Genomic DNA, 25,964 nt, shown 5'->3' with positions numbered 1-25,964 from the left:
TTCAGGGATTTCAATTTGGGGGCAAGTTAGTTTGATTCAGTTATGTCATTCACTCAAAGGGGTTTGCACTGACGAAGCAGCAAAGTGCTGCAACACCTTTATGGTTTATTACAGGGGTGGGGAACCTACAGCCCTGGGACCAGATGCGGTCCCTGGGTGGTCTGAATCTGCCCTCCCCCCCAAGGCTTAGGGCCTCCCCCAGCATTGGGGAGCCTACACTGGCACTCCAGCCCCCCTGCTGCCTCTTTGCAGCCTCTGGTCTCCAACTGATTTTTCTATGGCTCAGTGGCCTCTAACTCAAAAAAAGTTCCTCACCCCTGGTTTATTGTTTTTTTTCCTCTCCTAGTATTTGCCTGTTTAACAAAAGAAAATCTCAATTTTCCACTTGCCTGCCATGTCAATGGGCCTCAGCTGATATATATGGGCCTAGCTCCATTGACATAAGCTGAGGATCTGTCCTGTGGTGTCAAGGAGATAGGCATCTTCATGATTCTTAGCTTGCTATGAATGATACCGAATATAATTGTAGGATATCTTACCAGAAGGTGATGTAACAATAAAGGGTTCGGATACCGTCTTTAAACTAGCGAAGACTGAAATGAGGACACTCATTTGCAAAGATGGCAGGCCATCCATTGGAGGAGAGACACTCACCTTGCTCAAATTAAGTGTTCAAGTCAGAAGTAATCAGTTTGCTTTGAGAAGTCTGGGAGACAGCTTAACCACTCAGGGCTCTATCCAAATTTGACTTGACTGCATGATTTTGTACCTAAGATGAGTATGTCTAGAGCATTGTTACAGGCAGGGGACTAACTGGCTAAGTGGCAGTTCAGCAGGAAAGGACCCGGGGATTACAGTGGGTGAAAAGCTGGATATGAGTCAACAGTGTGCCCTGGTAGCCAAAAGGCTAATGGCAAATTAGGGTGCATTTGGAGGAGCATTTCCAGCAGATCTAGAGAACTTATTATTCCCCTTTATTAGGCTCTGGTGAGGCCACATCTGGGCTACGTCTAGACTACATCCCTTTTTCGTAAAAGGGATGTAAATTAGACGTATCGCAATTGCTAATGAAGCAGGGATTTAAATCTCCCCCGCTTCATTAACATAAAAATGGCTGCCGCTTTTTTTCGGCACGGAGCTTGCCGGAAAAAAGTGCCAGTCTAGACGCTGATCTTGCGGAAAATAAAGCCTTTTCTGAAAGATCCCTTATCCCTTATTTCATCGAAAATGACATGAAAAGAACACTAAGGTTGCAAAGTCCAGCACTCAAGAATTCAGGAATGTCAGTGCTGAAGTTGCCCAGTGCCGCCTTGAATGGAGATTTTTCAAACAACTTATAACTTAGCCAAATTTGGGTGAACTTTCAGTGGTGCAGCAAAAGGCATATCTTTGCCATAAAGGTCCCCCCCCCCCCCTTGCCACATTTCAAACCATTTCACCATAGTACAAACTCACTAGCACAGTGGCTCGCAACCTATTTATCATTATTAACCCAGGTGGGCAGCCAAAACCCCAGACCCTGCCCCATGCAAGGCTGGGAAGCCAGGACCAAACTGCTTTTAGCACACAGCTGAGCCACCACTGCTTTACAGCTTCTCAGCAGAACAGCTGTAAGAATTTTTTTACATGGGCAAAACAGTGTATTTCCCACCTAGCCTCATTCTCAGAGAACAACCACTATTTAGAACCTCATTAAAAATGTAGCCTAAGGAAGTCATCTGGTGTAGAGAATTTCAGCCCAAACAGTTTGAATTCGGCAGAGTAATATGCAACTAAAAATTGTGGTGGGAAGTGTCAGACAAACACCTGAGCTACAGTTCATCTTTAAATTTGACACAATCAACTCTGGATTAAACAAAGACTGTGAATGACTTGCTAACTACAAAAGCAGCGTCTGCTCTCTTGGAATTCACACCTCCAGATCAGCTGCTAGAAGTGGGCCTCATCCTCCTTGATTGGATCCACCTCGTCATCTCCAGCCTGATCCTGGCCTGCATAGTTATACCTGCCTCTAGAAATTTCCACTACATGCATCTGACGAAGTGGGTCTGTGCCCACGAAAGCTTATACTCCTACACTTCAGTTAGTCTATGAGGGTATGTCTACACTACCCCGCTAGTTCGAACTAGGGGGGTAATGTAGGCATACCGCACTTGCAAATGAAGCCCGGGATTTGAATTTCCCGGGCTTCATTTGCATAAGCGGGGAGCCGCCATTTTTAAAACCCCGCTGGTTCGAACCCCGTGCAGCGCGGCTACACGGGGCTCGAACTAGGTAGTTCGGACTAGGCTTCCTATTCCGAACTACCGGTACACCGTGGAACGAGGTGTACCGGTAGTTCGGAATAGGAAGCCTAGTCCGAACTACCTAGTTCGAGCCCCGTGTAGCCGCGCTGCACGGGGTTCGAACCAGCGGGGTTTTAAAAATGGCGGCTCCCCACTTATGCAAATGAAGCCCGGGAAATTCAAATCCCGGGCTTCATTTGCAAGTGCAGTATGCCTACATTACCCTCCTAGTTCGAACTAGCGGGGTAGTGTAGACATACCCTAAGGTGCCACAGGACTCCTCGTCGCTTTTGCAGATTCAGACTAACACGGCTACCCCTCTGATACTTAACCACCTGTGGCACTCTAGCTCCACTTACAGTAGAACACCTTGAATGGACATGGCATTTTGCTGACCTATACAAAGGTTTAATCTCTATCCCAAGGAGTTCACAGTCTAAAGTTTTGGTCCTGAGATGTGCTGTACACTTGCACCTCCCTTTGAGCTAAAGGACAAAAGTCCAGGGAGGAGTCAAATGGTGGAGAACTGTGAGCATGAAGACAAGGCGTTTATACTTGATTCAGAATGACCCTGGTAAGCCATCAAAGGGAGTGATATGATCAGAGCAGTGGACACAGAAGGTGATTTTAACTGTTGCATGTTTTAGGGATTGAAATGCAAGACTGAGAGCTTGGGAAGCCAGTGTGGTGGGGGAATGGGGAGTTCAGTACTTGAACAGAGAGGTGATTAGGGTAAGGTCTAGAGGTCTATAATTAGGGTTAACAATACAGCGCCTGCTTTAAAGAAGAGGGAGAGGGAGAACCAGCAGAGCTTGGACAGAGTGGGCAGGAGGGCTCAAAAATTCCAGCTCATCTGAAGAAGTGGGTTTTGCCCACAAAAGCTCATGGTTCTCTATATATTTTTTGTTAGTATCTAAGGTGCCACAGGACTACTTATTGTTTTTCAAGTTACAGACTAAGATGACTGCCCCCTGAGGCTCAATGTTATGAGTTAGGGCAGGACGAGAGGGGTGTTGCAATGGCAGCTGTGAGTGCCTGTACGTGTGGTAGCGCAGGTAAACAAAGCATCTTAAAGCCAGCTAGCAGCTTTCCCTTACAAGCCATGACCCAGAGTTTGAAAACCCCTCTCCTAGCCTGTGCGTCATTCCTGTGGTTACCACTGATGCATGTACATTCCAGAATGGTTCTCAGAAGAGTCAAATAGCTCATTAATATCTATAAATCCTACCTTGGTGACCTACAGGATGAAATATTTTGAGAACCAAGCAGTGGGGATGGCCCATGAGGGAAATAAACTGGTTCATTGCTAGGAAGAGGAGAACCAATAAACAGTTGCCTGTCTAGTATCTTCAGTTTCCTTCTTCCTTCTCTATAGAAGAAAAAGGAGCTAGGTCACATCCCATGCCTCTTTACATACCACTTCCAGCCCTTGGAAAACGTAGCACTTAACATCCTGCAAATACTCTCCAACTTTGCTATACCACAGGGACAACATCAAAAAATACTTTAAAAGGAGACAGTTTGTCAGCTATTTTTAGGTCTTCATTGAGCGAAGTGTTCTCCAGCATCAGCTCATCAGTCAGCTATCCTCAGCCTAAGCAAACCTGATAGAATGAGCAGCAGCAAGATGACATTGTTTTATGCAACAAAGTAAATTTACTGGAAAAATTCTGCAGCCTTCTAGCTGGTGCTTGCTGTGTATTATGTATAATCTGTGGTCTCTTCCAATTGATTACTCACACTGGAAGCTAACCATCCAAATGTAGAAACTGAATACAAGAGAAGGCTCAGGTACTTTGTATTATGTATTTATTAAGTATTTATTTGCATTCCCTGGGACTTGATCAATACCTCTATTGAATCATAGAACACTAGACCTGGAAGGGACATCGAGAGGTCATCAAGTCCAGTCTCCTGCCTTCATAGCAGGACCAAGCACCATGTAGCTCATCCCTGATAGAGATGTCTCTCCAACCTGCTCTTAAATATCTCCAATGTTGGAGATTCCTCAACCTCCTTTGGCAATTTATTCCAGTGTTTAACCACCGGAATTTTGCTATGGAAATTTGCTGCTTTAATCTCTGAGCAGTGTGTGGCTTAGACAAGCAGAGATATAACACATGGATTGTAGAGATTATTCAAGGCAGTGGTGACAGAGACTAGCCAACTAGCAACCTGAAGACTGGAACCCATTTGTATGATTCTTCAAAGAATGAGTTTATAAAATAATTAATAGTAATTCTTTCCAATTCACAAGCAGTTTGCAAGAATCAGTTCCTATCTTCAGAGTGCTTTGAGATCCTCACATGGGAATGCAAATACTATAGCAAAAATTCCCATGATTGCTGCCGGGCTTGTATCATTTATTTTCTGTACAGCTGCCATAGCTTAAAATTGTTTGGCTGCGAATGAGGTTGCCCCATTTTGTCATGTCATTTCATCCTTAGAATGAGAGGGGGAAACCCAAGGAGAGTTTCAAAAGTGAGTCCCTAGAAGAGCGTAGTCTCAGATTTATCCAGTATGTAATGTATTCCATGATCAATCCCTTGGCTAAAGGAGGAAGAGAGGATTGTCTCCAAAGGCAGCTATGGTCTGCTCTGCTCTGATGTGATGTTAGCTAAACCGGATGGTTAGGGAAGTTGGCCATTAGCCAAGATGTCTCAAGTCATATTTATAATTCCATCATCTTTTAAAAGTCGTCATTCCAGGAAACCACTTGGTGAATTTGAAGGGCAGTTTATCATCACTTTGCAATATTTATAGTTGTTTAACATCAGCTGTGTGTCACCGGCTAGTGTCTCATCTGCATGACTCAGCAGCTGCACTTCCCAAATTCAGCTGTTCAGCTGGACCTGGCAGCACCTTTCTTCTTTACAGTGGAAGGAAACAAGTTCAGTCTTTCCATTCACAGGGCCTCATTTATGATTGTTGTTAAAATTAGGAGGCCTCCATTTATAATGTGATCCCACTGTGCCCAGCAAAGTCTAGAATTTAAATAGACAACACAAGCAAATAGTGTGAGGGGAAAACAGATGCCGAGAGGTAAAGTGATTTGCCCAAGATCATAGAGCAGAGCAGTAGCAGAGATCCACGTTTCCTTACTCCCGAGGCAGTTCCTGCTTTGCGAGACTGTGCTCCTCCAACTGGGAAGCTTAGATTGCTTGTGGCTCAGATGAATACTCACATAAGTTGGTGGATCGGAATGAAAGAAATAATCTGCAAGTAGGAAGGCAAATAGAAGCATGTATGTTCTGTCCCTTTCTCATGCCTGCCGTCTGTCTTGTCTGCTGAGATAGTAAACTCTGCAGGAAAGAGACTATTAATCTGCTTGTACAGTGCCTAGCGCAATGAGATCTGTTCTCTGTCCGTCTCTAGGCATTACTGTAATACAAAGAACAATACATATCAATAATAAGAGCAGAGGAAGAGGGAAAAAGGATGATCTGGTAGCTGACACCAGCTTGGGATTTAGGAGGACTGGTTTCAGATTGCATCTGTTCCACGGACTCACTCTGTGGCCTTGAGGGAGTCACTTGAATTCTTTCAACTCCGTGCCCCATCTGGGGATAATAATTCTTCCTCTTTCTCCCAGCTTTCATCTATCTAATGAATCTATTGAGGCTATAATTTCTCCAGGGCCGGGACCATCTTTTACTCTGCATTTGTACAATGCCTAGCACAATGGGGCACCAGTTTCAATTAGGAGTCTAGGTGGTACTAGAATACGTATAATAAATTATACATTACATAATAAAAGACTATTTTATAATAAAACAATAGCTGAGAAAACAGAGGAGAAACTTCCTATCTCAATTATACTGGCACAACTTCATTGACTTGAGTGCACGAGTGTAATGGAGAAGATTCTAGGAGAATCAAAAGGAGCGGGAAAGAGAAATGAAAATGATGCTGTTTTCTTCCTCCTAGATGACATTTAACCATCGGCATTTAACTTCCAGCACTGCTGTTCCCTCATTAGGCAGCCAATAAACTGAAACCACCATCAAACCTTTTTTTTTAAACAGAGTTCCCACACACTGACATTTTCAGAACAGCAAAACTTCCTGCCTTTATTTCTCGTACACAAGCAAATAAATAGTGGTGGGATAAACTACATCGTAGTCCAAGTCAGGGATGTCCTATGAGATCTGGGAGGTGGCATGTTGCCTTTGGCTAGCAGTTGGTCTGAGATGCCAGGTGCTCAGTGCAGTAGCAGTGGGAAGAATGGTTGCCTCCTGTGCTCTTTCATTCTCTGCTAGGAGACCAAGACCATAGAATCAGACATTAATGGAATATGCTACAGCTTAAATATGCCAATTTGGAGAGGAAGGAGAGTGGCCAGCCAATCAAACACAATAGGATAATGTGCCCCTCATCAAAGTGTGGGAAGGTGGCACCTTTTCTGTGGACAGTGTTTTCAGCAAGAATCAAAACGTGGATTTGTTTACATGGCAGTGATTTATAAAGGGACAGATAGTGGCAGAAAGGAGTAACCAAAGCCCTTTACATTATTGAGGGCCAAATATGGGTCTTGCTCCTTTCTGCAGTGCTGGTAGAGACAGGAAGGTGCCAAGCAGTGCTGGCTGCACTCCTCTCAGGAGTATTCCCTTTTCACAGATGGTGTGGGCAGAGTGCCCAGGTAGTGTCAGGTAGCTCTCTGTACCGCCTCCATAGCTAATTTTGAATGGATCAGCATGTACTCCACGTAGCTTCTGACAATGGCAGAGCCCTGACCATGCTCCAAAGCAGCCTTGCCAGACCCCAAATGTCCACAGAGCTTCTTGGGATCATAGACTGGGTTGTGCCTGACTCATCTGTGGGTACAGGGAATAGTTGCTTTTTTGTCAGTTGCTGATTCCACAGTCCATCTGGCAAGGTAGGTGTTTGGGGTATTTTACAAATTCCTTTTCTTTCTCCTTACAGGGTTACTTAAAGCAGTGCCGGAAGAGGAGAGACATGTTCAGCGATGAACAGTTGAAGGTCATATTTGGGAACATCGAAGATATCTACAGGTTTCAGATGGGCTTTGTCCGGGATTTGGAGAAACAGTATAACAATGAGGACCCCCACCTCAGTGAAATTGGACCTTGTTTCCTGGAACATGTAAGTTTTAGAGGGAAATTTTTAGAGAAAGTAGGAGCCATTTTACATGACTTGATCTTCACTTTTCTAGGTAGTAAATTCCTCAGATTACAGACCACATGCTACCTTGACTATTGATTTTTTTGTTGCTAGGTGTGGAAATGGGCAAACTTTAGAAGTGATGCATAAAGCTATAAGACATAGAAAACACACAAGCAAGAAGAGGGATAAGAGTCTGCTTAACATCTTACACGTCTCTACCCAATTGCAAGGTGTTCGGTCCTATAAAAGGTGATCCTACAAAAATTGGAAACATGGGGAAATTGTGTAGAATGAACACAAAAAAATAATACAAATCTGTTTCTGTCACATCACCTATTCTTCTGTGCATCAGGTTTCCCATCTGTAAAATGGCAACACTGCATGCCTGACAAATGTGTTACAAGCCTTGATTTTGGTAAAGTCATTTGAGATAATAATAATAATGTGGCTTCCTTCCAAGCTAAATTTCATACCTGACACCTTTTTAAATGATTTTTTTAAAATCAAGATTTGGCAAGGATAGAAACCTTTATGCTCCAGGCCATAAACTGACCTCTAACTAACAGAGAGGTTAAGAAGACTCTTTCCATATGGGTATGTTATCCTGGAAAGGCCTTTTACAAGGTTCCTTGCACCTTTCTATGAAGCACTGGTACTGGACATAGTTGGAAATGGACTGTTCATCTGATCCCATCTGGTATTTCCTACCTGCCTATGTTCGTCAGATACAAGGGAGACCGAGGTGTAACTGTAGGAGCAATTTATAAATACCTGGCTCATCGTGTGGAAAGTTTTTCTAAAAATGGTTGTAAAAATACACCTCAGTCTGTTTTCAGACCTGTATTAAAGAAGAACCCAAGTTGTTTGATTGGTGTGTTTAAAACAAAAAACTCAGCCCAAGAAACCAGGCATTTCTAATTGCATGCCAACTGAGTGGAACGTTTTATTGCAATGTAAGCTGTCTATGCATTGGTTCACAAGAAAGGAAAACACATGTTCAGAGTCTTGGCTGGAGCAACACAGCACATTTTCAAGGCATGAAAACCCATCTGACTTTATTCCCCCTCTCCCTTTGTGATTGTTTCTCTGCTGAATGGAAGGATGCTGGCCCAGGCCTCATGCTGCCTAAGTGACAGCAAGGCAGCAGATAGCTTACTCATGCTAAACACACAGGGTAGGTGTAAACTACATGCCTCTGCCGACAGAGACATGTAAATTAGACTACCTGACTTGTCAGTGAAGCGGGGATTTAAATATCCCCTGCTTCATTAAAATAAAAATGGCCACCATGCTGTGCCGGCTCAGCTGATTGTCGGCACAGTGCGGCAGTCAAGACGTGGATCAGTCAACAGGGAATGCCTTTGTCGACTGCTCCTGTAAACCTCGTTTCACGAGGCATAAAGGAGCGGTCAACAAAGGTGTTCCCTGTCAACTGATCCAGTCTTGACTGCCGTGCTGTGCCGATGATCAGCTGAGCCGGCACAGTGCGGCGGCCATATTTATTTTAATGAAGCAGGGGATATGTAAATCCCCACTTCATTGACTATGTCAGGTAGTCTAATTTACATGCCTCTGTCGGCAGAGGCTTGTAGTCTAGACATACCCACAGAGAATAGGACTTGGTAGCTGACAATATAACGCTAAAGGCTTTAGCCCACCCCATCTCGCCTATTACATAAGCTGTATATTACGGGAGCTGATAAATTGCCCAGTGTTGTAAATATGTCAGGAAATGTCAAGAAAATTACAGTTCTGCTTTTTTGGATTTTCCTTTAGGGAGAATGAAGTGCTGTATCGGTGCTTATGTAAGAGGTGCTCTGATCCAGGATGTGGATCCTTTTATGTGTATCTTCATTACTTACAGAGCTACGTTTCCCATCAGCAACACTTCAGTTTCATTAGAGAATCTCATTGCAGGCATTAATGAAATTTCAGTGGGACATCATTAAAATCACTCGCAGCTTCCGCTAATTGCCGCTGGCCTTTGCAGCGAAGAGCATCGTTCTTTTTTTGATGGACAATACTGTAATAAAAACATCCCTGGTTAGATCTGCAAGGGTGGTGCCAAGATACTACCATGATGGGCAGAAATCTGCAGAGAGGAAATTAGAAAACTCATATCATGAAGTCATGGGAGAGTTTCAACACTGGCAATATCCTCATGGTGGGGGCCTAACCCCCTCCAGCAGACTGGTGGGAGAGCTTGGATCTATGAGGTTTCCCCAACTTGCTGTGACAGAGGAAAGCAAGGTGTTTGGCTCCTCTGAACTCCCAGAATCCTCAAGCCCTTGGAAACACATGGTCAACTGTCTGGAGTCTCTGTGCCTTCCCAAGAGCCATCTTTCCTGATTTCCCTGTTCTTGTTCTATCCAGGAAGCTTGTGTTTAAGGGAGTAGCACAGGCAGTACCAAGAGCAGAAAGTGCAAACTCTCTTCGTGTAGAGCAGGGGTGCGGAACCTAAAGCCCAGGGCATGGATGCGACTGCCTGCTTCCCTGGGTCTGGCCCCTGAGGCTCAGGGCTCTCTCCCCCCCCCCCAGTTTTAGGGAGCCTGTGCTGGCACTCCAACCCCCTCCCCGGAGCCACATCAATGAGGGCTTGCTTTTTTGCTTCTCACTTGTGTACAGCCCCGAACTGCTTCCCCACCCCTGATGTGTAGCATGAAGAGAATGTGGCCAAGTGTGTTTAAGGGGTGAGCAGCCCCTTCCTGTGCATCATTAAGTAGCAACCACTTCTTGAATGCATCACATCAAAGGTTGGCCTTGTAGCAAGATGTGGGACTGTGAAGCACATACCTGAGTTCAGTTCCTGTCTCTTGTTCACAGATCACTCTGTGCCTCAGTTTACCAATGTTCTTGTACATATTCTTTTCATCTACCTCTTGTCTGTATAGCCTATAAGCTCCTGAAGGCAGGACTGCTCCTCTTACTATGTGTTTATACCAAGTCTTGGGGCCCTCACAATATCTAGGCTGGCCTCTAAGCAATGTAATACAAATAAATACGAACAGACTTGATGGACGAACGCAGAGAAGGAAGAGGTGGTTTTGTGATCAAGGTTTGTTTCTAACTCTGGTGGTGCCAGAGGGGCTGGAACAATTTATACAGTGGGGATGCTGGGAGCCATTGAACCAAACTGTAAACCAGGCGTCTCAAACTCCCAGTCTATGGGCCATCTCCAGCCAGAGTGATGGCACAATCCAGCCTGGGACTCCTAGCAGACTGGGGGGAAGCCTGTCCATTACCGGTCCCCAAGCCCTGCCTCTTCCTGCCATCACCCCACCCTCTGGCTGCATGGCACCCCGTACCTGAGGGGGATCACTGGTGGAGGGCCTGGAGATGGTGACATGTGCTGCGGAAAAGTGGAGCGAGTGCATTCGCCCAGTGCTCTCCGCTTCCCCCCAGCTTCTGCTGCCGTGGGGAGAGGGGCATGACCACTGCCGCTGCATGGTGCCAGCCCTCTCTCCCCACCCTGAAGCTGCATCCTCAGAGATGGGGTATCATGGGGGGAGAGGGAAGAGAGATGGGGGGAAGGGGCAGAGTTTGGGGGTTGATAACAGAGCAGGGAAGTCCTGGGACAGATTGTGCAATCGCTCCAGCTGGGGATGGTCTGCAGGCAGGAGTTGAGACCTGTGCTGTAAACCATGGATGTGATGGGAACCACTTCAAGCCAGGGGGTGCGCCTCTAATTCCACCGCCGAGGTGGTGGTGTATTACTATGAGCAAGTCCCTTCCCCCCTTCATGCCTGAGAAAGCTGGGCTTTCCAAATCTATCCCGTGTGGGTGGGGTGAGGCTTAGCTCATAGAAATTTATCACACACTTTGGGGAGCATCTGGTGGAAGGCACTGTGCATATCATTATTACTTGGCAGCATGTGCTGCCAAAGACCTGAGCTGTGATTCAGCTTCACCTTTGCCATTTTAAAGAAAACAAGCCCCATTTCTTGATTTGAAATCGAAAGCTCCCACGTGGCTCTCTGAAGGGATGATCTTCCTACACTCTTGTATTTCAACCGTACCTGCAACAATGTGTCAGTGTAACAGATTCCCCGCAGAGACACCCTGCTAATTGAGTGCTACACAGAGAACAGGACAAGGCCTGCGTGCGAGTAATCCAACATCAGACCTTGCTGCTGCTGCTGCTGGGCTGTTTTTCTTTTTCTTGTTGTAATTTATTCTTGTTAGTGTGACAAGCAGTTTATTGTTCCCAGCACTTGTCTGATATACTCTCCTCTCTTCTCTCTGTCTCCTTCTGTGTTCATTCCCTCACTCTCACCTCTCGCAGCAAGACGGGTTCTGGATCTATTCAGAGTACTGTAACAATCACTTGGATGCGTGTATGGAGCTGTCCAAACTGATGAAGGATGGCAGGTACCAGCATTTCTTCGAAGCATGTCGTTTGTTGCAGCAGATGATTGACATTGCCATAGACGGTTTCCTTCTTACACCAGTGCAGAAGATCTGCAAATACCCCTTGCAACTGGCAGAGCTATTGAAGTATACTGCACAGGATCACAGGTAATGAGATGCCTCTTTTTTACTCTACTTGTGTTTTTGATGGCTGAAGACATATGAGAGCATATTTCTTTTTTACTAAATAACAAAGGGTATGTCTACACTACAGGACAAAGTTGAATTAAGATATGCAACTTCAGCTACATTTATTGCATAGCTGGAGTTGAAGCATCTTAACTCAGCTTTTGGCGCTGTCCACACTTCAGGAAGTCGAAGGAAGAACACTCTTCCTTCCACTTCCCTTACTCCTCATGAAAGCAGGGTTACCAGCATCGACCGGAGTGCCCCTCAGTTCGAATTAGCTGTCTTAAGTAGACCACTAATTCAAACCCTGGAAGATTGACTGTGGCAGCTTCAATTTTTCTCTGTAATGTAGATGTACTCAAAGATTTTCTCTCTTACTTTTTCTTGCATCCAGCTGTTTTTCCTCATGGTAACTTGTTAAAATTAAGGCAGGGCAGAAGTTCAGCAAACTAGATAGAAAGCCTACCCAAAGCATTTATTCCCAGTGGAACTAAATATAATTCCACTGTACTCAGAGACCTGAAGTAATGATACTTAGTTGTACTTTTTGATGCTACCTGCTACTCTGGATGAATTATTGATAAATGTACTCAGTTAAGATACATTAGCCAAAAAGGTTTGTTTCCCTCTCCTGACAGTGAACTCATCAGAGCAGGGAATGGGAGCACCTCTTGTGTTCGGATAAAAATGGGCCAGACCAGTAACTTGCACCTGAACTCCCTAAATGTGGGCAAAATTCAGATCCTCATCTGGTTGTTGCAGGTTGTGTCTGTCACTGTTTCTGGCATCTGAGTTTGGATCTGAGAAGCACAGAAAAGTTTGCATGTTTTTCTGAACTAGAGCTAGCCAGGAACTTTCCATCAGACTAATATTCTGATGAAAATGCCATTTTTGCAAAATTGAAATTTTCTCTGGGAAAAGTGAAATAATGGCTGCTCGCCTGGCTAATTCTTGCCAGTTTCACTTGCTGCTTGCACTGAAATTATCTGACTTCCCCAGCTCTCAAACTCCGCTCCCTTATCCCCAGCTCCAGATGTGGGGGGAAGCAGAGCAAGCAGCACGAACAGCAACCAGACATTTCAGAAACTTCTAAAATGGTTTGGTTTGTGATTTGGTTTTGGAAATGGAGAAAGAGATGACAAGAGCAGAGATTTATGTGTATGTGATCTGCCCTGGTTCGCCAATGTCTAATAGATATTAGCTTGAACCAAACCCTGGATACAAACATCTCTGTAAGGATGAATGTTTGAAACCCAATCTTGGACCTGCATCCAAGTTTCTCCCTTCCTTTATCATGGGGCCAAATCAAAATCCTGAATCTGAACCTACTGACCTTTGGAGCATTTGAAACCTAGCCCTGGATTCAAATCTCATAGCTTATTCATCTTTCCGATCCCAAACCATTCTGATGTCACAATTAGGGTTGCCAGATTGTTTCAGAAAAAATACCGAACAACAACAACAAAACCACACTAGGAAAAAGTGTGTTGGCCCCTTTAAAAACCGTGTGGTGAAGCTTTTTGGCCCTAACAGGCTGCCGGCGTCTGTCTGCCATCTTGCCTCCCTGCGGAACCCGATAAGCACTAGGGTTGTCAGGCTGCCTCTGTATTTAGCCTGGTTTTCCTGGGATTTTTGCCTCCTGTCCGGGAAAAAATCAGAAAGTACTGGACATTTTAGGTGTCCGGTATTTTCTGAATTTTTTTACCAGACAGGAGGTGAAAATACCGGGCTGTCCGGTTCAATACCAGACACCTTGCCGCCCTAGTCACAATAGCATTTGCTGTTTTGTGATGCACACAGGCTTCTGACTTCCTAGAATGTAGGGAAAAGCAGCCTCAGAAAGGAGGAATGTCTCATTCCTCTTAGGTAATTAGAACTAATACCAATGTGCAGTGTGATTATACTGAGGGTAAAATTACATTTTTGGGTTCAGTGTGGTTTAAAGCATTCCTTTTTCATTGAGGACTCAACATTACTCTGTGATTATATAGTCAGGTAGACCATTGATGTTGTGATGTTCTGAGGGCATCAATGCACTCCCATGGTTACATTACAATCATCTGAGACAGTCTAATATATTTTATATTGGTGTAAATCTGGAGCCTCATCACTGAAGGTACTTTGAATTTACATGCTTTTACTGAGATCAGAAAACCTGGTCCCAGGTATAAGTACCCAAGTTCACCAAAGGCATGTTAGTTTAATGGGGTAGTAGGACAGGGAGAGAATTTTAAAAAGTGCTTTTTGATAGCTATTGTTTAGATATCTTAAGAATCTCCAAGGATGGGAATTTCCACAGCCTCACTATACTATTTACTCCAGTGTTTCACCACCCTGACAGGAAGTTTTTCCTCATGTCCAGCCTAAACCTCCTTTGCTGCGGTTTAAACCCAATTTCTTCTTGTCCTATCCTCAGAGGTTAAGGAGAATAAATTGTCACCCTTCTCCTTGTAGCAACCTTTTAGATATTTGCAAAAAAAGCTGCACTAACAATAGCTGCCCATTGTCTCTAGATAATATCAATTTCCTCCCATTCAAAGGTCTTAAAGCACTTTTGAGATTACTAAGGCCTCATAGCTTCCCTCAGAGGCTAATTACCTCTGAGGTAATTGTGTGAAGTAGGCACATAGAGGCATGGAAGGGTTTAGTGACTCAGAGGTCTTTGTGTGTCTGCATCAGATTTGTGCATAGAATTTGGGGTCTCCTTCTCTTTCTGGAGTTTGAAATTTCCTTGCTGCAGCATTGTCAGGCTTTCCATTAACATCACTTGGGGGTTAGTGCCTAGGTTAATAATTGCCCGAGAAGTAGATGGAAAAGTGAATAATTATTAAGGGATTGGAATATGCAGAAAAGAAAGATGTGATATGACGGCAGGTGGAGATGGGTACCAAGCTAGAATGCAGGCTGTGTCTATACTACAGACCTTACAGCAGCACTGCCACTACACCTCTGTGAGCTCTCCCATGTAGCGGCTTTATGCAGAGAGCTCTCCTGTTGGCATAATGAATCCACCCCCAATAAACAGCAGTACAGATTGAACCTCTCGGGTGCCTATGGATGTTGCTGAACCAGAGAGCCCTTGGACCAGAGAGCCCTGGTGGCTGGAAGCGAGGGCCAGTTGGTAGTCTGGTGGCAGAGAGGCCAGAGGCTAGGTTCAGGAGCAAAGCTGGTATAGCCACGGGGGGACTGGTGACCATGAGCTCAGCCAGGGCCAGGAGCAGAGCTGGTTCAGTGGCTGGGGGGCTGGCGGCCAGGAATGGAGCCAAGCTAAGGTGTGTGTGGCCAGAGCCCAGCTAGGGCCAGGAGCAGGGCTGGTCCGGTGCTCAGGAGCCTGGTTAGGGCTAGCTGCGGAGGCCAGGAGCTGAGGCTGGCAGAGGGGTCAATGGCCAGGAGGAGAGCCTGGCTGGGAGGCTGGTGACTCCTGGAGAGAGCCCAGAGGCCAGCAGCAGAGGGCAGAATTGGTCTAGCAAATTCCATCATTTGGGACCAGTCAGGTGCTGAGGGTTCCAGACCAAGATGGTCCAACCTGTAGTTATGTAGGTGGGAGAGCGTCTCCTGCAGACATAGGGCTGGCTACATCAGTGCTTCTGTTTGTCAAACTTATGTCAGTTGGGGGCAGGTGTTTTTCCCCACAACCCTGCGAGACAAAAGTTTTACCAATAAAAGGGTTAGTATAGACTTCAGGCTGGCTATCTAAATTTCCAAAATATCTAATATATCTAAAATTCCCCAACTACCTAATATCTAAAATTCTTTGTGCCTGTAAATCAGATTGTTAGACAATGTGTTTAATTTGATTGTGGGAGAAAAACTAAAGGAACAAAATGGCCTGGTGGATTGATGCTCATCATGGGTCAGATTGTGAATCTCTTCCTCTGAGTAGCACCTTACTATGCAAAAGGTAATGGCATTAGAGTGTTATTACTCAAAATGAGCAAGGAGTTCATAATCTGGCCCCATGAAAGGAAGGAATTTTGTATCATTTGTCAGTAGATACCATTAGATTTCCCTGCCCTTCCCCTCTGGTTAGCTGTAATCATTCTCTTATTGTATTGCTATAGAGCTACTATTTATAGATCCAGGACAATGGGCCTGCATCCAAATTCCTGATCATTCCAGCCCAAGTTAGCACATGACATTTTGGCAAGAGCCCATGCTTGCATTCTGCATTGGAAGGAAATCATTGCATCCCAAATATAACTGACGAGCAATTTATCGGCCTTAATTTTATTTTGAATGCTATCCTAATATTAATCCACCAGCCAAATGCTTTCTTCTGCCGTTTTTCTTCTAGGTTCTTTGTCAGCTCAGCCGCAGACATGGGCTGGGAGCCCAGAAAGTTCAGTCGCTGATTCTTGCTTCATTAATGCAGGAAAGGAAAAATGTACATGCTGGTTCCTCTTCAAATGGAACATTAGAATTAGTGAATTAGCATTACCAGCATAAAGCCCAGCTTTATTGGCACCAGCCCACTCCACATGGAGGCAGGGTTGGGGATGCTTTAAAATCTTGACTCTGTTCAATTGTTCATTGTCTCCGGGCCAGTTCATCTGAATTTTTCACAAAGGCACATCTGTTCATTGTCCCAAGATTGAAACCCGTTTAACATTCATTAAATATCTGAAGGTCATCACTGCAACATTGCCTTATGAGCAATTGGTATTGTAGGGTCACTGCCCAGTGCTTTCAACAAGTTCCTTGATTCAGAGTTTCAGTGCAAGTAAGATTTGGGGGAAGAAGTCAGTTTAAAATTAAAGGCATCCAGAGTTTTCCCTGGACACTTGGCATTAGGAGTTGTTTTCATGGATTCTATAAAAGAATAACTTCCTTCCATTGCTGTGCAGGTAGTAACAAGGGCCAGTCCCTCCCAGTGTTTCTATTGTGGGCTTCTTGGGAAAGCTGTCAACTCAATTTGTGAAGTTAATTTCTGCGCTATGGGATATCATGCTGTTTTGAGACTAGTCCCAAATGTTCCCTCCTGCAGATCCAAACCAGAGTTAAGTGTGTGTGAGTGTTCTGGGGTCAGGGGGAGATGTTGGAAATCCTTAACTGATATTAGTCACTTTTATACTTTCACACTCCAATTTCTTGCATATAACTACCTGAAGTGTAGTGTAACAATTTGTGACTCTCTGCCATGGCAGTTCCTGCTGGTCACTCTGGGAATTAGCTCCAACCAGCTTCCGGAGCACCCTCTTCCAGCCAGTGACGCTCCTGCTGTTACCTGTTGTCCCTCCCAGACCATGGAGCCCATCCCTCAGGGTGCTGCCCTGCTGCAGTGCCCCCACACTCTGGGGTCCACACCTTCAGGGAACCGCCAGCCCCCAATCCCCACCTTATCTCAGTGACCCACTGCCAGTCATCATCTAACCCCTTACCTGAGGGGCAAACTGTAGTCTGAAATGGCCACTGACTACAGGCAAGGTGCTGTGGACCTGCTGTCTTCACCTACCCTGGCTGCCTCTCTGCAGCCCTAGTACCTCACTGAGCCTCAGCCTGAGTGTAGTCAGGCCAGAGTTCCCCTGGCTCACCCTGTTTCCCAGCATTGCACTGTCCATGGTACCCATACTAGCCAGCAGCTAGGTCCCTCTTCCTCGGGAGTTGGAGCAAGAATGTGTTCCTCTCCTTCAGAAGCCTTTTTATAGGGCCTAGCCAAGCCCTGATTGGCTGACTCCAGCCCCTCTCCAATTGGATCTCAGGACTGCACTCTCCCCAGGCTGTTTTTAACCCCTTTTATGCCTGGAGCAGGGTGGTAACCCTGCTACATATAGGCTGTGTCTACACTGGGCCACTTATTCCGGAAAATCAGCCGCTTTTCCGGAATAAGCTGCGAGCTGTCTACACTGGCCCTTGAATTTCCAGAAAAGCAACGATGCTCTACTGTACAAAATCAGCTGCTATTCCGGAAAAACTATTCTGCTATTCTCGGGCATAAGTCCTTATTCCGGAACACTGTTCCGGAAAAGGGCCAGTGTAGACAGCCCAGTAGTCTTTCCAGAAAAAAGCCCCGATCGCGAAAATGGCGATCAGGGCTCTTTTCCGGAAAAGCGCGTCTACATTGGCCACAGACGCTTTTCCGGAAAAAGGGCTTTTCCGGAAAAGCAGCCTGCCAATGTAGACGCTCCTTTTCCGGAAAAACTGAAAACGGAATAGTATTCCGTTTTAAGCATTTCCGGAAATTCATGCCAGTGTAGACACAGCCATAGAGTGTGTCTAAACTGGCAAAATGTTGCGCAAAAGCAACTGCTTTTGTGCAAAATCTTGCCACCTGTCTACACTGGACGCGAGTATTTGCGCAAGAACACTAACTTTGTACTGTACAAAATCAGTGGTTCTTGCACAAATACTCCGATGCTCCCGCTCTGGGATAAGCCCTCTTGCGCAAGTATTCTTGCACAAGAGGGCCAGTGTAGATAGCCAAGTTAATTTCTTGTGCAAGAAAGCCCGATGGCTAAAATAGCCGTCGGAGCTTTCTTGCGCAAGAGAGCGTCTACACTGGCATGGATGCTTTTGCCCAAAAGATGTCTTTTGCGCAAAAGCATCCGTGCCAGTGTGGATGCTCTCTTGTGCAAATACTTTTAACAGAAAATCTTTTCCATTAAAAGTATTTATGCAAAATCATGCCAGTCTAGACACAGCCATAGATTTGATCCTATTTGCGTAAGCCTCACCCATTAATTGTGTTTCCATTTTATCAGTGTATCAGGACATTGGCTCAACACTTTTCACTGTCTACCCCACACACATTCCCCTCCCTGAAGGTGTATTCTCTAACCATCATCCTTAATGTATAGTCTCAGGGCCAATTCCTAGAGTCCTTTACTCACTATTTATTCGATGATTGGAAAGTTTGGGAACAATGGTTCTTTTTAATTTAACAAAGGTTTTTCCTAAGGACTGAGTTAAAACCGAGTAAGAACATCAAGATCAGAAAAAATGTTAAAATCGTATCTATATTTTATGATGGAAAATATAAAAATATGCTGTACATTTTATTTTAATACTTTCCCAATTTCTAACCCATTTGGGGCACTTAGTGAGTTTTTGGATCTAAAATCATGTTAGAGGAAGGAAGCTGTGAAATACAAAAAGAAATGAATTGCCTGTTTTCAATATCTAATACTGAAGTATCTATCCCTGGCACTAAACTTACAAGTCTCCAAATGTTGGAAAATAGTTAACATTACAACAAGACTTTCAAGGGCAGAATATTACAAAAATTGTGGAGGAGTTGACTCAAAATGATATGCTATTTCTTTGACATAATGAGCAGTGGGATAATTCCAGATGTGTGAGTGAGACTGGAGTCAGCTTGGGTCTGTAATGAGCAACTCCACACCTGAGAGGTTTTGTCTACATATTTCAGGTACTAGAATACAAAGTGTTAATCCCCTCTTCTAAATGTCACTGACAAACTTGAACAGTCACCAATAGAGCCATTTCCTTAGCAGCTGCATGAGATCTCCCTTTTTCTCATTAGTTAGAAGTCAATACCAACCCCTAAGTTAATCATAAATTATGGCAACATTATAGCAGCTGGACTAGTCTGCCTTCCCAATAGAAATGAATGTGAAGGTCTCCAGAAATAGAAAATGAGGCACAAGGTGGAAATCAATAGCATTGATTTCAGCATCACTTTTTGAAAAGACTGATCATCACCCTGGTTGGCTCAGGCGGGAGGCTGTTTTCGTTCTGCTATTACACTCACACCTCGCATCCAGGAAGCAAAAGAATCGCTTTAATTTGCTCACATAGCACATGAGATATTCACAGTGAGAGCAAATGCCATGAGACAAGTGCTATGTGACTCTCCTTCTGTCATTTTGGGTTTGTCTACTCAGCGGCTGACCGCGAGCCCAGAGACTGATTCGCACGAGCAGGGCTTGAGCTAACTCATTACAAACAGCAGCATGGCTACTGCGGCTTGGGCTCTCAAGCCCCGCCAGCCCATGAAGCTTGAAAACCCAAGTCTACCATGAGCCATTACGTCCACATTGCTATTTTTAGCACACTAGTTCGAGCCCCACTAGCATGAGCCTCTGGCAGCTGCCTGCAGTGTAGAAAGGCTGAGCAGACTGGGCTCCAGCCTTATGTCCTAAGGGTTATAAGAGCAATAACTTGTGTATTCTTTGCCAGCCAGGGTAGTTCCCTCTGTATTCAAACCAGATATAGTGTGTTATAGACTGAGGTTTTAAAGTGTCACACATGCTTCTTCTGGGGACCCAGGGAACACCTTCGCCCTTTCATTATTCAAAGGCAAGCATAGGTAGATACGCAATCCAGAGAAGTCCTGAACCCAAGTCTTGCAAAAAGAAGCTGTGGAAGGAAATTGTCTTGATATAAAAATACTTTGCCCTGGCTCTGCTTCTTCCAGAAACACCAGTGTGATCAGAGGAGGCACGAGCAAGTCCAATTTGGGACTATTTGTGTGCAGTTGGGCTGACAGAATTGCCAGGCTCTTGCACAAGATGGGGGGAGCCTGCTTTGTGCTCCCATAAGGGGTGGGGCTTCAGGCAAATGGCGTGGGGGTGGGGGCTGCCAGCCTTCAGTGCTGCCTGGAGCACACTGTATACGCCCCCCAGCCATCCCTCAGGGCTGCCTGAAGTGCACTGTGCAGGGCTCCAGCAGCAATATAAAGGGTCTGGGCCTCCGTCTGCCACTGCTCTCACAGTAGTGGCTGTGGTGGCCAGGAGCCCCAGACCCTTTTGAAGTACCAGGTCCTGGGGCAGTTGCCCTCTTTGTATCCCCCGTGTGTGTGGGTTTATCTACGAATACAGGCAGGTAGCTCGATAGATGTATATGCACACACAGAGAGAACTGCTCACATACATAATATGACTGCAAAACTGTCTGGTTCTGTCCCAGATAACTTGAGACTGAGACATCCAGAGGTTTGTTCTGGGCATTGTATACATTTATGATAAATCACTACAATAAGGAAACTAATTTTATAAGAACATAAGAATGGCCATACTGGGTCAGACCAAAGGTCCTTCTAGCCCAGTATCCTGTCAGCTGATGGTGGCCAATACTAGATGCCCCAGAGGGAGGGATCACAACAGGTGTAATCCTCACGTGATCCCTCCCCTGTCTCCCACTTCCAGAGAAACAGAGGCTAGGGACACCAGTCCTACCCATCCTGGCTAATAACCATGGATGGATCTAACCTCCATGAATCTACCTAGCTCTTTTCTGAATCCTGTTAAAGTTCTAGCCTTCACCGCATCCTCTGGCAAGGAGTTCCACAGGTTGACCATGCGCTGAGTGAAGAAAACCTTCCTTTTGTTTGCTTTAAACCTGCTGCCTATTAATTTCATTTGGTGACTCCTAGTTCTTATATTGGAACATTAACAGTAAAATGTTTTCCAGCTTTCATTTTCAAAATGAAACATTCCAAGGCTCTACAATAGGCCATCTCCCATCCTTTTCCTGCACAGTCATGGAGCTAGGGATGTTCAAACAGCCCAGAAATGTAGCTGATCACCCTAACATTTTCCAAAAGAGCAAGATCTACAACTGCTGTCATTCCATGCAACTCCATGTGAGTCAATGAAGTTACATCGATGTACGGCAGCTGAGGAGTCTGGCTCATTAATTTGATTAGAGTTTCACAGTATCTCCATTTGAAACAAGTTAATGCTTTTTCGGAGGGCAAAGGGGAAAATAGGAGGAAGAGGTTGACAAACCAAAAAGCAACCAGCAGAGGAGAAGTATCAAGAATAATAACAAGTGGAAAATTGCTGTTAGTCCCCTTTTCTAACAGTTGCAGCTGTAATGCTGTTAATAACAATGAACCCTTGTACACTTCCATTGTGCGACAGATGCGATTCCATGGGCTCCTTTTGTGTTTTCTAGTGACTACAGGTACGTGGCGGCTGCCCTCGCAGTCATGAGGAATGTGACTCAGCAGATCAATGAGCGGAAACGGAGACTGGAGAACATTGACAAGATCGCTCAGTGGCAGGCCTCAGTCCTGGACTGGGAGGTACAGTATGCATTTGGCAATGATGGGCTCCACTAGATTCCATCACACAAAGCAGAGGGTAATTGATTCATATTGTGCTTGGGCTGCAAGTAACACAGAGATGTCATGTTTAGGTGCCAGTAGCTTGTATGTGAACCGTCTCCACTAATGGTGTGTATGGAGCATGTGGGTGTAAATTCTGTCTGGCCTCCAGAAGGCTCTAGGGCACACAGCTTACCTCATGCCTTTTGTACAGGACAGCTGTGTTTGGGAGCAAACGACAGAGCATTGCGGTAACCTGGATTAAACAGAAGGGTAGAAGGAGGCATTTTGTCTTTAAGGGAATGTCTACATAGCCACTGGGAGGTATAATAAACCTGCACTGTCCCTGCTTGAGCTAGTACCCTAAAAATAGCAGTGTGGCTAGCCATCCCAGTACAATCCTGCCCAACCCCTGGGTATATAGTCAAGCCGCTAGGCCAAGCTGCCTGTGCTGCTGTGGTCATACTGCTGTTTTTAGGTGCTAGTTTGAGCAGAGCTATCAAAGGCAGCTTAAAACTTAGTAATGATTTCATAATGAATAGAGTATTATTATTATTACTATTTAATAAGATATTCAACCCAAAAGGTGCATATGGTTCTATACAGACATTTGACACACCAAATAATAGAAACAGTCCATATCCCAGATGTTACAGCTGAAGGCTCCAATTCACTAATTAATTGGCATGCTAGGACATACTGAATTGGAGTCAATAGAATTACTCTCATGATTAAAGTTGGATATTGAATCGGAGCTTAATTGTGGTCTCCGTGTAGTGAATGATCACTGGGGAATGGGATGGGGAAGGGAAGCTGAGGGATACTGCATCACCAGATCTTGCAGGTTACTGTGGTTTGCCATGTCATGTGTTCATCTGGGACATTTTTAATATCCTTTGTTTTTCCCATTGTTCTATTATCAAAATCTCCATTTGTAGTTGGGATTGTTGAACTAGGGCAAAGCAGGGCAGTTTTATAAAGCTCATCCTACATGGAGTCATTAACATGCATTTTTAGCAAGAAAATTCTCACTGATGTAACCGGTCCTGGATGCTCTTCTTTCTCACATCAATTTAAATGAAGAGAAATGCCATTGAAGTTAATGGAGTGATGCTGGGGTAAACTGGTGAAAGGAAGAGATGACTCCATCCTTTATATATTTTCTGGACAAAACCTAGGAGGATCAGGGGAGAGAGGGAGAAATTTAGGGCCCATCACTTACACTCAGTTTCTCTAGTGCCTCCACATTGATTTAGCTGAAATTACACTGGTGCATATTAGGGCATGATTAGACCCTAATTCAGTAAATAAAGAGTATAGGTGGAAATGATGCGATTATGGTCGGTACTTAAATTTTGACTAGCAGGAAAAGCAGAAGATGCAGATGATTTGCTTTATTGATTCATTCACTGTTATTTATTTTAAAAATCTCTGATATTGACATGCAGGCTTGTTATTGCATTAGAAGACAGTCATCAGGGGAGGAGGTACAAGGTCATCAGATGTATCTTCAGCCAGAAATATATGATGAGTTACTATGACTCATTTATAAGAAATGCCAAGAGCCCAGTTGTAAATAAACCTAGAATGAGAACAGATCCGTCTCCAGACACTTAATGTTCATGCGTGAATGGAAAGCCAATGTGGTCTGTACCTAGGAATGGTGGAATTAGTTTCCTTTCCACCACCATTAGTGTGGCTGATAAATTCACTTCGATTTAGCTACAGCCATCATCTCCCCAGTCTCAGCCCCAACAATTCATCAAAGTACTCTAATGGCAGATATGCCTGCCTGTCAAAGGAGATGGTGCATTCTGATAGGTAGTTACAATCCAGTCGATAGGGCATTGGTTAGTAAGTCAGGAGACATATGTTTCAAGGCTGGCTCTGCCATGGACCTGCTGTTTGACCCTTTGCAGATCATTTCATTTCTGTGTGCCTCAATTTCTTGTCTACTTCAGTTGTAAGTCCTTCGGGGTATGGACTCTCTCTTGCTATGTATTTGTACATACATGGCACACCGGCTTTCTGATCTCAGCAAGGGCAACTAGGGGGTTCCAAAATGTAAATAAATAATATTATAGGGTCAATATATGGCAACAGTCTTTGAAATGAGCCTGGGCCAGAAGTGAACAAGAATGTGCCAGAAGGAAAGACAGTGGGTTCATTGTTCTGTTATTGCAAATCCAGAAGGAATACGTGATGGAAGTGAACCCAGCATCAGCCAAACTTCAAATCTCTTTCAGAAAGAAGCTTGGCCAAGCAGTGTGAGAGGATGGTTTAGAGAAGGGAACTATTATTTGTGCTCCTGGCTCTGATGCAGTCTTCCTCTGTGCTCTTAGCCGTCACCACTGAACTTCTCTGTACCCATGTGTGACACAGACACCTTCTTTAACTACTTCATGTGGAAAAAAACTACTATGGGGCCATTTAGGACTAGATGCTCAGGGGGGATGTAGGTGCCTAACTGCTCCTTTTAAGCATTCAAGTCCAACATTTAGGTGCCACTAGCATTCCCAAAACCATCACTCATCTGTCACCTAGCCCTGTGCCGTGATGAAATTCGCAAAGTGGGTGTTCCCCTGCATATCTCACCTACAGGTCCTAATCCAAGAGGCATGCTCAGAGCACACCTAATTCATCATTGTCGTGTTGGCAGTGCTGCTACTTACCCCCCTCCCTGCACTGATTAGCCAGTGGTTAAAGCACTCCCCCAGGCTGCAGTTAGAATCCCTACTCTGCCTGGATTAGCTCATGGATTTAACCATGATCTCTCGCTTTACAAGGGACAGCCCTAACCAAGGGGCTATAGTCATTCTCATGCACTCTGCTCCAATAATTAGTAAAATATTTCATATAAAGTGGAGTAGCAGGAACAGGAGAGAATGAGAGTACCCTGCCTTAGAATACCCAAATAGTGCAGTGGTTAGGGCACTTGCTGGGAGAGTAGAAGGGGGGCCCCATCTCCACCACAGATTTTCCTGAGAAAGGGCTGATCTGGTTTAGGTGCCTAACTCCAAGAGAGGTTTCGTGGCTGAGCGTCATGGTTGGAGACAGGCACCTCACTCCAACACAGAGTTAAGCATCTACCTCCCCTTTAGGGGCAGGGCTTAGGCTCCAAACCTTTCCTTGCCATTTCCTGCTGGCGAGCTTAGACAGCCCTCCCTGCTCAGTGAGCTAGTGTCTGTGGGTGCGAAAATAAACTATGCAAAATGTGCAGCTTATTTCAAGTGTATTTCTACAGAGCGCCAAATTTCAAAATAACTCACTATTCCAAAATTCCCCTTATCCATCATGGAACAAGGATTACTGGGATGTCGGAATAAGCAGGCCATTATTTCAAAATACATTTCAAAATAACAGGCTGCTTCAATAGACACAGAATAGCTATTTCGGAGTACTTCTGGTACCCTGAAATAGCTCCACTGTGTGGACGTACCCTGTGAGTCCCTTTTCTAGGAGCCTAATTTTTTCCATGCATTGATGGTAAGCCTGGGCAGGCAAAAGGCATTTAAAATGTAAGCATTTCGCTGTTGATCATTGCAACGCCTCAAGTTTCCAGTGTGAATCTAGGTCTTAGTTACTTCGATAGCCGTCTATTCCTAGGACTCCCAAAGGGCGGATGCATTGGGAACATAGGCATGCTGCTGAGCCTAAATTAAGAAACAGCCAGGGCCCAATTCACAGCTGATTTAAGTACATACAGTTCTGTGGAAGCCAATGGAGTTGTGTCTGCATATGTCAACAGTGAATTTAGCCCTGGGGATTCTCCAGATGATCCCATGTTGAAGGTTAACTTTGGAGTCAACATGTGAAAAATGTAAATGCCCCTTGGTTGAACAGGGCCTGATTTTTCATCAGACGGTTCATCCAAGCCCTACTTAGCCTTTCTCTTCAGCTTTACCTCAGTGCTGCTGCAACACTGCCTGGTGCACGCACGTGTGTGTGTGTGTGTGTGTGTGTGTGTGTGTGTGTGTGTGTGTGTACACGCTATTTGTTTAGGTATAATCACT

At 44.9% G+C, this 25,964-nt stretch overlaps 1 protein-coding gene across 10 annotated transcripts in view; it reads left to right on the top strand.

Annotated features, from left to right (window-relative positions):
* The window catches only part of ARHGEF9 (Cdc42 guanine nucleotide exchange factor 9), a 399,027-nt gene that overhangs the window by 325,505 nt on the left and 47,558 nt on the right, over positions 1–25,964 (top strand). For 8 of the 10 annotated variants that reach the window (XM_075940846.2, XM_075940845.2, XM_075940847.2 and 5 more), the window contains 3 exons: positions 7,209–7,388; positions 11,692–11,924; positions 21,801–21,930. In XM_075940846.2, the coding sequence (XP_075796961.2) occupies positions 7,209–7,388; positions 11,692–11,924; positions 21,801–21,930 (543 nt within the window). Of the gene's footprint in view, positions 1–7,208; positions 7,389–11,691; positions 11,925–16,239; positions 16,679–21,800; positions 21,931–23,399; positions 24,638–25,964 lie in introns of those variants that run through there. The other 2 variants (XM_075940849.2, XM_075940850.2) reach the window with 2 other exon arrangements.

Source organism: Pelodiscus sinensis, chromosome 13 (genome assembly GCF_052426305.1).
Source record: "Pelodiscus sinensis isolate ZL-2025 chromosome 13, ASM5242630v1, whole genome shotgun sequence".
NCBI lineage: Eukaryota > Metazoa > Chordata > Testudines > Trionychidae > Pelodiscus > Pelodiscus sinensis.
Note: the sequence above shows the minus strand (reverse complement) of the source record. Positions and strands in the feature narration are given on the sequence as shown.